The 14,182-nt window shown below is 44.9% G+C and overlaps 1 protein-coding gene across 2 annotated transcripts in view; it reads left to right on the top strand.

The window, feature by feature from the left end:
* The window catches only part of GRM3 (glutamate metabotropic receptor 3), a 138,434-nt gene that overhangs the window by 109,579 nt on the left and 14,673 nt on the right, over positions 1-14,182 (top strand). For both annotated transcript variants that reach the window (XM_081927664.1, XM_081927663.1), the window contains exon 3: positions 4,759-5,614. In XM_081927664.1, coding sequence (XP_081783790.1) covers positions 4,759-5,614 — 856 coding nt within the window. The remainder of the gene's footprint in view (positions 1-4,758; positions 5,615-14,182) is intronic.

The raw sequence follows: 14,182 nt of genomic DNA, 5'->3' as shown, positions 1-14,182 counted from the left end.
TTCAGCACCTGATGTCTGGGCTTCCTGTGGTGCTTTGAAGTCCCAAGTTCGGGACTTCAAAGCACCTGTGATGTCAGGCAACTGACAGGTGGGCAGTCAAACTGGGTGCACAAAGCCAAAAAGGTTCCCTATGCCTAACATAGGGGATGTCAGGGCTGGTTCAGCTGCAGGTCAGCACTGAGACTCAGAGATGAGCAGTAAAGGTGATTCTTTATTCAAGGAACCGGAATTCAAACTGAGAATCCTATGGGCAAGACTGGCCCTGGTAAAGCAGTTGCCAGAGCTGACCATCGGAGTCTCCCGCTTCCGCCTGTCTCCTTCCCATCTGGCTCTTTTTGCAGCAATCTTAAACTCCATTGCGGGGGGGGGGGGGGCTGTGCTCCCTGTGCTCTTTGTTCTGCAAAAGCTGCTGGAGATAAGCAGGGAGGGGAGCTCAATACAGCAGGAGTGGCAGGCTCCTCCGACTCTGTTACAGCCTCACCCCCCCCTCCTTCCCAGCTGCCTCTTCTTCCTCTCTCTCTCACCTGTCAGCACCCCACCATTGTGCTCCCCTTCAGCCCCTGACCTGTCTTCCAAGTCCACCTCCTCTCCCCTGGCTCTGATCCTCTTCTGAGGCTTCCACAGAGGGGTCTCCCAGGGATGTACCCTCACATCAAAACCTCACACTTCCACACATTGGAAGTTTTAAATGTATGCACATCTGAAGAACTCCTTGCTTCTCTGCCGCAAATGGAACGTATGAAATTGACTTGCCCTGAGCTAGGTCAGTGGTCTATCTAATAGCCCAGGGTTTTCCTCAGTGCAGCTGCTCTCCAAGGTCTCAGGCAGAGAAAGCCTTCCTCCCTGTATTGTTAAGATCCTTTAAGAGCAGGGTCTTTCTGCGTGCAGAACAGAAGCTCTCCCATTAAGCCATTCGCTCTCTCACTTTGTCTTCTGTTGCGGGTGGGGGTGGGGGGTGGCTTGCTTTCATTAATCCCTGGAGTGGGATGATCCATCACCATCATTGTTCCAAAACTGCCTGTCAAAGAGAACAAAGGGAATCAGGGGCATCATATTGCTTAAATATGGGCATTGGGTGAAGTAGGTTTGAAGCCACCTTCTCTTGAATATCCTTATGAAATTCAGCAGGAAGGCTCCACAGGATGTGTCTTGAGGCTCATAGCTCACCCTCACTGCATGTTTCATGATAAACATTGTGAAAGCAGAGTGATAATGTGTGCTGAGCTGAGCTATTCCAACAAAGAGCACCTCCGTTTGTTTCTGCCTTTGTTGTAATTTGCAGCAATATTTACAATGTCCTGCAAATTCTGTCTGGACAGCTGTCAGTCTGATCCTTCCTTTCTCCTGCCAGATTCTTGCTTCCCTCATCATCTCTCCCACCCCCAAAAATGGTAAATAAGCAATGAGCATCTTGACACACACAGTCAATAGTAAAAAAATTTAAAAAATCTAAAGAGCATAATCTGGAGCCAATTAAAATCATGTGAGTTTGAAAGAGAGATGGCAGCAAGAGTTTGCCTAGAAAGACCAGTGGGGGAATAGCACTGTGTGAATTTAGCTTTGCTAGAGAAGGAAGAATATCATTCTTCTCATGCACCCCTCATTTCTGAGCTCTTCTAATGTAATTCCATTTAATTAGCTGTGCTTTCCTTCCAGATTTTTCATGTCACTTCATTTTGGATGCAATTTGGATTCCCCCAGTCTGGTTTACTAACAATTTCTAAATAGGATTTGATTAATATAGTTCACACTTTTCAGTATCTGCCAACTATCCAACCATGTAGGCATCTCCACCACCTTAGAAGGTATTCCAGTATTCTCATAGAATCATAGAATCATAGAGTTGGAAGAGACCACAAGGGCCATCGAGTCCAACCCCCTGCCAAGCAGGAAACACGATCAGAGCACTCCTGACATATGGTTGTCAAGCCTCTGCTTAAAGACCTCCAAAGAAGGAGACTCCACCACACTCCCTGGCAGCAAATTCCACTGTCAAACAGCTCTTACTGTCAGGAAGTTCTTCCTAATGTTTAGGAATTCTGAGGTCTAATTGGTCATATAAACAGTATCGCTTCTCAGTTCTGTAAACTCAACAGCTCCATAAAAGCTGGACACCACAGGGGCATAATAGGGGGGGCTGGGGTGTGTGGATCCAGGCACATTTTTGAGAGGGGACACAGCCAGCCAGCCCCCCCCCCCCAGCTCCATAATCTGAGCCTGGCTCCAAATGAAACCAGCATATAGGGTATCAAGAAACAGCCAGACATAGTCTGAAGTACACTTTCCCAACTTGGTGCTCTCAAGAGGTTTGAACCTCCCAGGAGGCCTAGCTGACATTACCAGTGTTCAAGGATGCCGGGAGTTGTAATCCAAACCATCCAGAGAGCACCAGATTAGAGAACAATGGTGAAGGCACCTGGTACACCAACAGAAAAAAACATTCTAATGGTAAGAGCTGTTTGACAGTACAGATATAGCTATTGGCCACAGTATGTTACCTGAACCGCCAAACCCGGCTGTGATAGCCCTTGGATGGAGAGCAGTTCAGAAGTATTGTGAAGAGCTGTTAGACAGTGAAAAGGTCTCCCTCGGGAGATGGTGGACGCTCCTTCCTTGGAGGTCTTTAAGCAGAAGTTGGATGGCCATCTGTCAGGGATGCTTTACTTGAGATTCCTGCATGGCAGGGAGGTGGACATGACCTCCAGGGATCCTCAGGCATCTCCTCCAGGTTCTGCCCAGGCTGTGATCCACCACCTGAGAGCCACAGGCTGAGAGCCCTTTCTTTTCATTCTTCAGCTTATGCCAGAGAACCAAGCCTCAAGCAAGATGTTTGACTTTACTCACCAAATACCTGGGGGAGAGAACAAACAGCAGACAAATGTTCAGATTGAGCTGGTCCAGGTAGAACCCCTCTCTCCCATTTCTCCCTGATGTCATGTGCTTTGCTGGGCCTGCTCTTTCAACATCTACACTTCCATAGAATCATAGAATTGTAGAGTTGGAAGAGATCTTGAGGGTCATCTAGTCCAACCCCCTGCAATGCAGGAATCTCAACTAGATCATACACAACACAACAGATGGCCACCCAACCTCTGCTTAAAAACCTCCAAGGAAGGAGAGTCCACCACCTCCCAAGGGAGATTGTTCCACTGTTGAACAGCTCTGACTCTCCCTGGCGTTTAGTCAGAATCTCTTTTCTTTTAACTTGATGCCATTGTTTCGGGCCCAGCCTCCGTAGCAGAAGAAAGCATATCCAAGTGAACAGCAGCTCAGATCTCTGTATCGTAAGGAGTCCCTGCACAACTGGGGTCCCAATCACATGGGAGAGCCTGTGCCTGTGCAGATGTTCTTAGCAGATTCCCTCCAGGAAGCCACTGTGGTGTGTGGCTGCTGGGGTCCATGCTCTGAACATGAGCGCTACATACAGAGGACAGCATGATGAACAGGGTTCCCTAGGCATCTGAGAAAATTGTCCAGTGCCAGAGAAGCCAAGGCCAGAGCAGTGAATCATCCATCGTTACTGCAGATTCCCTCCCCTGTGGGCAGGACCTTTAGGCCTGCAGGTTGTCTGAGAGCACAGCCTTTGCAAAATACACGGCTATGTCTGTGGCAGGAGGGCACGGGGTGGGGGTGGGGGGTGGCATACCATCCATGTTCCTCCACAGATGGAATGGCAATGCTGTAAAGTTGGCATTAAAAAGGTGTGAATCAGGGGCCTCCTTTGGAAGGAAAGTGCCTCCGCTCTGACTGTTCTGCTTTGCTAATCAAGTCATAAGAGGCTTTAGGGCACTGCCTTCCTGGGGTGCTATAATAGCAGATAATGAATATTTAGCTAGATTTTTACAGTTTAATATCCAAGATGGCTGGCAGGCAATAACTCTGAACAGGCACAGTTTCATTTTTCAGGGTTATTTTTTCTTAATTTTTTTCTCTGCAGGCACCAATGTGGTTAGAGAATCTGTTTTAAGCGAATGCAATAAAATCTTCTTAGAATATCCTAGTGATGCAATTAACAGATTTAGCTCTCAAATTTCCATGAATGCACTGTATAATTTTAATATCTATTGACTGGGGCCTGAGTAAATAACTCGGTGACTTCTCAGACTACCTCTTTACAGCTTCTTGGATAAAATGTCAAAAAGCATTTTAACATGAATGTTGCTCACTTGATGATAGTAAGTTCGAGTAGCTGATTTGCCTGCAGGAAAAAGCCAGCACAGATAAAACTCTAGAAAGTAACCTTTCAGGTACCCTCAAACACAATAAACTTCCATGGAGCTGCTTTGCACATTCAAGCCTGGCCAACATCTGCATCAGAATGTGCTGGCAGAATACTAAGATATATTGTTTTGGAAAACAGGTAGCAAATACCATTTAAAAATAGATATTTCCTGGGGGGGTGACCCCCAAACCCAGCAAGGAGAAATGTTCATCACATATTCCCTCTAATACATCTGGAACCAATCTGTGTAAAACTGTCATCATCTGCCATGTGGGGCAGATCCACTCCATATCTTTAAAGCACATTCAATATTCAAAGTGTGTGACTTCCCCAAACTAAACCTTGGCACTGTAGTTTGTTAAGAGTGCCAGAAATCACAGCTTTGTGAGGAGAAAACTACAGTTCCCAGGATTTAGGGAGGAAGTCATATACTTTAAGTGTATGTTGAATGTGCTTTAAGCAAATGCTCTGGATCTGCCCCCTGCTCATGGTTGCAATGGGGTCATATGAGCTAATATATATGTTCTTCTTCCTAGGTTGCAAACTTGCTCAGGCTTTTCCAGATTCCTCAGATAAGCTACGCCTCGACCAGTGCCAAGCTGAGTGACAAGTCTCGCTATGACTACTTTGCACGGACGGTGCCACCTGACTTCTACCAAGCCAAAGCAATGGCTGAGATCCTACGGTTCTTTAACTGGACTTACGTGTCAACAGTCGCTTCTGAAGGAGACTATGGTGAAACAGGCATTGAAGCATTTGAGCAAGAGGCACGCCTCCGAAATATATGCATTGCCACCTCTGAGAAGGTTGGTCGCTCCAATATTCGGAAGTCCTATGACAGCGTTATCAGGGAGCTGCTCCAGAAACCCAATGCCAAGGTGGTCGTCCTCTTCATGCGCAGTGATGACTCCCGGGAGCTGATTGCTGCAGCCAACCGGTTCAACGTTTCCTTCACATGGGTTGCCAGTGATGGGTGGGGAGCACAGGAAAGCGTTGTGAAGGGCAATGAGCATGTTGCCTATGGCGCAATAACTCTCGAGCTTGCTTCTCATCCGGTTAAAGAATTCGATCGATACTTCCAAAGCCTCACCCCTTACACTAACCATCGCAACCCCTGGTTCAAAGACTTTTGGGAGCAGAAATTTCAGTGCAGCCTCCAGAACAGGAAACCCCACAGAAAAATGTGTGACAAACATTTATCTATCAACAGTTCCAACTACGAACAAGAGTCTAAGATCATGTTTGTGGTGAACGCGGTATATGCAATGGCGCACGCCCTGCATAAAATGCAACGGACCATGTGTCCAAACACAACCAAACTCTGTGATGCCATGAAGCATTTGGATGGCAAGAAGCTCTACAAAGACTACCTACTGAAAGTCAACTTTACAGGTAAAACAATTAACAACACTCCTCTGATGAGGGGACTACAAAAATGTTGCTGGAACGGGAAAGCATCTGACCATGGCATTGTTGCTTGTAGTAAAGGAAGATGGGCAGAAGGGAAGCTGGGGATTTATCCTGCACTCAGATTTCGATCTGAATGGGATCAGATGTTCAGGAAAAGTGAAAACACTCCCCTCTTTTTTTGGGGGGTAGGGGTTTTAGGGACCCTGCCACGGTTCATTTCTGAGCCTGGTTTGGAAAAACATTGTCACCATCTCTATTCTAGAGTGGTTTGTGGTTCAGTAAAAATAGCTTGTATGGTGATAAATGGGAGTACCCCAGCGCAACCACCTTATGCCCTGAGCTTCTCTACATCACAGACAGTTGCCAAATCCAAGGAAATGTCCATTTTTACCTGCAAGCATCCTAATACACATCCGGGGGTGGGTCATTAACCTTACAGGACATCTGTGATATTTTATTATGGAGATTGGTTGTGACAAAAAAGTTGATATATTATTTCATGTTTTTTAACCATTGATTGAATGAGGAGCCACTGTGGATGAGGCCCATTCTCATGTTGCCCCCCTCTCATGGAGGAGGCACAATGAACCACTGGGATTGCCCCCTGCTCTCCCCAGCTCCTCTTTTCCCAGGCACATCCTACGCCCCAACAGTGCAGTGAATGCGTCTGTTTGTTGTAGCTTGTTTTTACTATTCTGCCCACAAATACTGTAGCTAAGGTATTTCTGTCCAGTGTCTCACTAGGGAGCAATTTTTTGTCCTAGCAAATGAGAGCATGAATCATTCAACAAAACAGCCTGCATAATAAGGAGATTGAGGTGTTGGATTAACTAGCTTTGATAATTTATTATAGATCATTTTTGCCATTTGATTTGGACTTGCTAGGTAATCAATATTTCACAGCACAGGGCAGTCTTCAGGGCAGTCTGCAATGATGAGATCTATTGATCTGACATGTTGACAACATTTGACACTATCTGCAGCTTTGGCTATGAATTGGCTGTAGTTGTGACAGTGATCTAACCCTGTGCCTTCTTATCCGTACACAAGTTCCACTGATTTTGAAGACACACATGCAGGAGTGAAAGTGCACAGGAAAGCAAGTTTGTATGTTACATCTCTATGCAATAACAATGATTAAAAGATGCTCATTGGATTTTTCACTGGCAATATAATAATAATCCAGTCTTATAAAATATATATCCCCATAGGTCAGGCTTTTAAACATTTACGTACCAGCATTGTATACAACATCTCCAGGCAACCAGGTACTAAAGTTTAACACAACTTGGCTCTTCTTTTGGCCGCAAATAAATAGCAGAGGTCTGTGTATATGGATGGACTAGTAACTTTGGTAAACCTATTTTCATGGTTCATATTCATCCACTGGCAGTCAATACATACGGCAAGCCTAACAGTTGCTAAGAACCATAAAAATAAGCCTTAATAACCCATGCCTAACTTCCTTTCATCCTAAAACCAAGAGATGACGTACACCTTTATGAATGGACAACAGCCAGCCAATGAAAGTCTTTGACCAGCAATATGTTTGAATGTAGACAAATTAGACAAATTCACGGAATCATAGAATTGTAGTACTTGACAGCTATTTGATGCCTGTCCACAAAAAGAGCATGTCCAAACAATTGAAGATTGGTTACAAGGTAATGTCACTGCTGGAGAACAAAGAAGAAGCATGTTATGGATTTGTTCAGCCTTTTAGAATTGGACTGTGACAAGTGGGAGCCCTGAAGCACACCCCCAGCCCCTCGCAGGAACATACCTGGTTAGGTCTCCAGCCAGCCTGAAACAAACCCTTGGGGACTTACATGGGTGGGGGAAGGTTTGAGGGTGGGTGGGGAGAATACACATTTCCCCTTTGTTCACCCCTGAAACCTCCTCATATAATCAGGAGGAGTTTTTTTTAAACTCAAGATGTTGTCTGTGAACCTTACCTCCAGGCATACTTACTGTAAACAGCTCAGGCAGGCCCAGCCCCACCTCCTTGTCAGGCTGTTTAAGCAGCATTAGGAGAAGGAAAGAGGAAAACCATGTCTGTCTAGTGAAATAGCAAGCAGGTCCTGACATCCCACCGCAAACTAACTTGACCAAGAAGCGAGAACCCAGGATGGATGTGTATGTGGTCAGTAGTTGGCAGCATGTGTTTCCCTCTGTACCAGTCATGCACTCCTTTTTGGTGTCTTTTATTTTAATGATTGGCTTCAAAGCATTTCTCACCTGCCTGACATCTGAAGCAGCTGATGGATGATGCTTCATGTATGGCATAAGCAAATAGCTCTCCTGCACTTCCGTGGAGCAGTAAAGCAGATGCTCTTGGGAACACCTTGCAGAAAGGTGCACCTCCCCACATGACCTGAGCGGCACAGCCCACACTGACAGAGGTGGGTGGGTGCAATGGGCCCCTGTAAACAGAGAACACTGACCTGCCCACCGCCAGTGGTTCAAGTAAAGTGTCACGCTAGGAATAGGGAGTTTGAAACTTAAAAGCTCATTCAGCCATGGAGCTCAGGGAAGGGCTTTGCTCCAGTAGCTTTCTCTTTGCCTAGCCTACTTCACAGCATTTCTGGGAGGACAGAGGGGGTACAACCATGCACACCACATCATCATCATCATTTTAATGGATTGCAACAAGGACATGTCAGAGGCTTGACACGGCTAGAGCTGGTATCTGCAGAGCTGTGTGGGATTCTCTTCCCTCCTCGGCCTGCTCAAGTGAAAGAGAGGAGCTGGGCTGGGGGAGAACAACTGCAGAAGCAGCACGGATTGGGAAAGTAAAGCATTGCATCAACAGGAACTGCCAGGGAACTCTTTCTGGGTTACAATGACCCAGGGGTGAGCTGGGAAAGTGAACTCCTTACAAGAGCAGCTCTTGAGGGATGAGTAAGCGAGAATGAGATCAGGCCAGAAACACAAGAAAGTACTCAATGAGGCTGAGTCTCAGCCCCCCTATACTAGACTCACTAAGATCTCTCTGAAGGAAAGAAGAGGTTTTAGGGCTCTGGGGGCCCTATGAGTTGGTGACTCTTATCTAAAGGGTGATTTCAGAACAAGATGGATGTGTGTAATTCACTCCATTTTCTGATACTGGGTGACAACCATACTTGAAATATGTCAGTGTCAAGGTGTTCCAAGTGCCAAGCACTGTGCAAATACATGAGAGTGTTGGAATGGCATTGCTTAGTTGCAGCACACAAGGTGAACAGTGGTGTGGCACTGTAAGCTCCATTACATCATTTCCCCATCCACCGAACATTATTTCCAGTGACTGAGTCACTTTCGCATTCTTCCCGTTTCTCCATTCTGTAGAAGAATCAGGTGAGAGAGGAAACAAAGGTGACACACAGACCTCACAGGCGCAGAGAGCATGACTGAATATTTTAGAGCTGTGAAAGAGAACACCACCTTGCCATCTGTGTCGGAAGAGTGGAGTACAGATGGACAAGACTGGCAGGCAGAGGATTGTACGGCAATTATTCTTCCTCTGCTGTCTCACCTGTCAACATGCAACAGCTGAGTCTTCTGTTTCAAAAGCTTCTCAGTGAATCTTGATCTGGGGCTGTGAGGAAAGCTTGCAGAGGTTGCATCGAGTTCCCTGGCTAGTGCCATGCCTCATTTCTAAACAAAATACCCCCTTCCCACACAGAGAGACAAAAGAGAGAAAGAAGAAAAAATCCGCTATCACCCAACAGCTCGCAGATCTACCTGTCCTTTCTCATCCTGACTGCTTCACTGCAAACTGACATCTGCGTTTGTTTTCCTGACATTTCCATGGATTTCAGTGGAGCTGCTGGTTGTCTCTTGATTTATATAGCTAGATTTAAAAATAGCACCAAAGGCATTTGCAGTTATTTATCTTTGTAAATCAGTCAACAGAAGAGATTGTTAGCTTCGTCTGGGATGCTAAAATCCTCAGCTTCATTGAGACATCTTTTTATTTAAAGCTGGTCACTGATCAATTAACTGATTAAAAGCAAAATGATGTTTAAACATTCTAGAAAATTCTAGAAAGCTTTACTCCAGCTCCAGACAACTGTACAAACAAGTAATCATTTCAGTACCATGTAACAATTTAAAATACAGCAGAAAACTAAAGTGACAAATTTCAGTGCAAATGGGCACCAGCCATGAAAAATGTCCCTACAATCATCATCATCATCACCGTCATCATTTCTATATCTTGATGGCCTTCATCTGGTAGTCACAGGGCAATATAAAAGAATGAATGAAGAAAGAAAATAAATACTGTGTGATCTTAAGACATACTAAAAAGCATGCAGTGGACTCAGTCATCTCACATTCACAGTCATATACGTACTCACTGTTTCAATTTCTCAGCTTCTCCCCTAAGTCTGACTGAATAATAGGTACCTTCCAATGGCAACAAGATGGTGATAATGAAAGGGTAGATCACAGTCCCACAACTGGCAAAGTTTGATGAAAAATGCCCTACAGACACAAACATAGCACACCATTAGGTGCTACACTGCCAGGAGAAGGTGTGCTGTGGGCTAGGCATTTCTACTCATGAGCAGGGATAAGGGAGAAATTTGGCTTTCCAAAACTATCTGCGATCCTGAATTTACACTTCTCTACATTTTGTGATGCAGTTCTCCAACCAAAACATGTGTACAAAAATATGCATATCAGGGGAATGTGTGCATAAGAATCCACATATTAGTAATATGACATAGTAAAGTGCATTATATTAAGCAAAATTGTATCCCAAAATGTACATACTAGGCCAACTTGCATACAAAGTTTAGACGAATGCACACTAAAAGGCTGATGAACTTTTGAGAGGGTTAAAAAAATCTGATGCAGAAATGTAGCAAAACTAAATTCACAGACCTGCCCATCCTTATTCATGAATAATCCCTTTAGAAACAAAGCTCAATGTGAGTAAAGTATCTCAGAAAGCAGTAAATACTGAGCTAAATTTACCTCCTGCAACTCTTTAAAAAAAAATCAAGAAATTATTTGTTGTATATTTTTCTCCACTATCCCTCAGCCCTGCCCATTCTCCACTTACAAACAAATCTGTCTTGCCTTTTACTTGTGGGATTTGCTGGACTTCAAGAGGTGAAAAAACATGCCATGAGAGCCCATTTCCATGGTAACCACTTTATTCAGGTAAAAAAAAAAGCAAACCAGCCATTGGCCTGCAGCAGGAATTCGTTCCCTGGCTTCTGAGCGCACACACACACACACACACACACACACACACACACACACACACAAACTTGATGTCCCATCTGCACTAGTTCAGCCATTCAGTTGACTAAATGTGAAAAAACGAATTACTCAAGCTATTCAGTTCTATGCTAGATCTGCCCTGGGTCAAACCTGTGCAAAAGAGTCGCCGTGCAGCAGGGGCAGCCACAGCCTCTTACAAGGGTGTAAGAGTTCTCTCAGCTACACATGTCAACCTCAACTGGCCGTTGAGCCATCTTTCACCTCCACCTGCTCACGAGACCCACCTTTTAAGTTTCCCCCGCATATCAACATGTTTCTCTCCCTCTTTCTTTTTCTGGTGGGGTAGCTGGTTGGAACATAAAAACCTAACAATAACAAGCTGGGTCGGGTCAATGGCCCATCTAGTCCAGTGTCCTGTTCTCACAGGGGCAGAACAGATGAGAAACTGCAAGCAGAACATGAGCACAAGAGCAGCACTCTCCCCTCTTGTGGCTCCCAGCAACTGTTACTCAGCAGCATCGCTGCCTCCAACTGTGGAGGTAGGACACGCCCTCCAGCACTTCTCCGAGGAAAATAGGGACGTCCTATTCCACCACCATCATCCTTTTATTACTTATACCCTACTCATCTGACTGGGTAGTCCCAGATACTCTGTGCAGCTTCCAATATATATAAAAACATAATAGAACATTAAACATTAAAAACCGAGCTGCCTTCAGATGTCTTCTAAAGGTTGCATAGTTACTTATCTCCTTGGCTCGGGGGTTGCATAACTCTATACCCTCCAACATTTCTCCAATGAAAATAGGGACATCCTAAGGAAAATTGGGATATTCCCCTCCCTGAAATGAGTCTTGCAAGAAGCATTCCATTTTAGCTAATAGAATTGTTTGTGTGTGTGCTTGATTGTGGGGCTGCCCACAATTTCTCCAGTTTGCAAATGTGCCCACAGTCTGCTCTAAGAATATCATCAGGCTCAGATGCCTCCTAAGGCAATACAGGAGCAGGACAATGATGGTCCCTGACACCCCCTCCTCCCCATCTGGATTTGGGCCTAAAAGACCAGGGAAAAGTGGGAGGCGTGGAGGGTAAGTTGTAAGCAAGCACCATTTTTGACATTGCACAAACTCATTGTGGATCATGGCACACGTCTGTTAAAGCTGCTGCCTTCGCTTCCACTTTCCTGGCCTTGTGGGGCATGAGCAAATGTAAGATAGCTTTGACTCTGATCTTAAACCTGCTGGGTGTATATATATATAATATATACAGTGGTACTTTGGGTTAAGTACTTAATTTGTTCTGGAGGTCCGTTCTTAACCTGAAACTGTTCTTAACCTGAAGCACCACTTTAGCTAATGGGGCCTCCTGCTGCCGCCGCGCCGCCGGAGCACAATTTCTGTTCTCATCCTGAAGCAAAGCTCTTAACCTGAGGTACTATTTCTGGGTTAGCAGAGTCTGTAACCTGAAGTGTATGTAACCCGAGGTACCACTGTAAAAAATATTAGGGCTGAGAATTAAATATATATAGTTTCAATCTGTTATTTACAAATACAGCCGCTTTCCATGTGTTTCTGGTAACTCCCTCAACATCTTTATTGTTTTTTCACCTAACACATTTCAAGTCCTTCGTGTAAAAGCCCCAAGCTTTCCCCCCGGGCTCAGGAATATTCCTGAGCCTGGACCTCGTGGGCAAACTCAGGGGCCACACAGCTCCCTGGAGCCTTAAAAAAAAAAGGCCACCTGGACTTGCTGCGCAGCTTCCTGCAAAGACTGCTTTGTGTCCCAGGGAGATTGAGGCATATCTGTTTGACAAACAGTTCTCCACTGCTGAACACCATCACCTTAATTTTGTTTCCTTTAAAATATATATGTAAAATGAAGTTAATCGCAAATCACAGGTTGGCTGCTCAATATGCACATTTCAACATGAAGATAGATCCTTCTGGAAAGCCTTCACCCCCCCTAATGCATCTGATTCCTAGATTTCATATTGATGACAAGCAGCTGAAATTCATGTGAATACTAGCAAAAAGAATCACGATACAACAGGAGGTGGGGGAGAAACTCACTAGCCCCAATCAGGTATTATAGAAATGTGGAAATTTCTCGCATATGAGGACCTGCATGTTAGCATTGCCTCCCGCTGCCTCTATCCTGTGCCCTTTGCCCTGTGCAAGTTGATGAGTGAATGTCTGAAATGGGAAGCCTGCTTCTGCTTGTGGAGTTGTGATGTAGAACTCTGGTTCTCCAGGGTTTCCAGGATCTACATCATATGAAGAGACTCCACAAGTGCAGGTGTTTCCATCCCTCTCTAATAGGGGTGTACTTATTACCTCAGTGGAATTTTCTATGGCCCCTGAATAGGGCTGCTGATGACAGTCCTTAGTATATAATGGGCCAGCTTATAGAACAATTAAGGAGAAGTTCGCTAATTATAATTGATGGGAATGTGACTGGAAGCTTGAAGGTCTCTCAGAAGGTAAATGGAAACTGTGGCACCATAGTACCTTTAAAAAAATGCATGTGGTTGAATTTTTTTAACATCCATCATTCCCAGTACTAGCCACTGTGAATGTGAGCACTCGGTGAATTTTTCCACCCATGAAATAAGCATGCATCTTAAATTCATTTTGCAGGATGGAAAACAAACTCTGCATCACAGATGAGTATTATTATTATCATTAAGTCTCCCATCGTGTTAGCAGCAGGGGCTTTAGGATCAGGGCCGGATGTTATGTCTACATGGTTTGCTGTTGAATAACTTTCCTTGGTGGGCAGCCAAATGAAGAAAAGTAAAAGTATCATCTCAAGTCATTTTATAGCATTTCCTCTCTTTTCAGGTGGGGGGGGGGGTCATATTTGTGTCAGGCAATGCAGTGGGAATAAAGTCTCTAGACTCTAGATAATTCATTGGACTGGAAATGGCCTCTGGACTTCTAGTTCAGATTTAGCTGTGCAACTCAGATTTAAGCAAAACTGAACTGAGACTAGTTCCAGAGGTATGTGAAACCAGTTACCAAACCTTTATTCCAGCCTTCACCAACTTAGTGTCCCCCAGGTGTTTTGGGCTCCAGCTCCCTTCAACACCAGCCCTCATGGCCACTGGTGGCAATGTCCAATGTTGCTGTCCAACAGCCGCTGTGGGCTCCAGGTTGGAGAACACGGCTTTACGGGCTTAAACTAGAACCAGTCACAGACTTATCAACCTGAATCAGGACCAAGCCCAAAGTGTTTAACAGCTCCATTACACACACTTTTAGAAATATGGTACTTTCACCTAAACGCCTCATTGAACAGTTTCCATGTGAACAGATACTTGTTTTTTCAGACGAAATA

Source organism: Podarcis melisellensis, assembly GCF_964234715.1.
Source record: "Podarcis melisellensis genome assembly, chromosome: 10".
Classification (NCBI taxonomy): domain Eukaryota; kingdom Metazoa; phylum Chordata; class Lepidosauria; order Squamata; family Lacertidae; genus Podarcis; species Podarcis melisellensis.
Note: the sequence above shows the minus strand (reverse complement) of the source record. Positions and strands in the feature narration are given on the sequence as shown.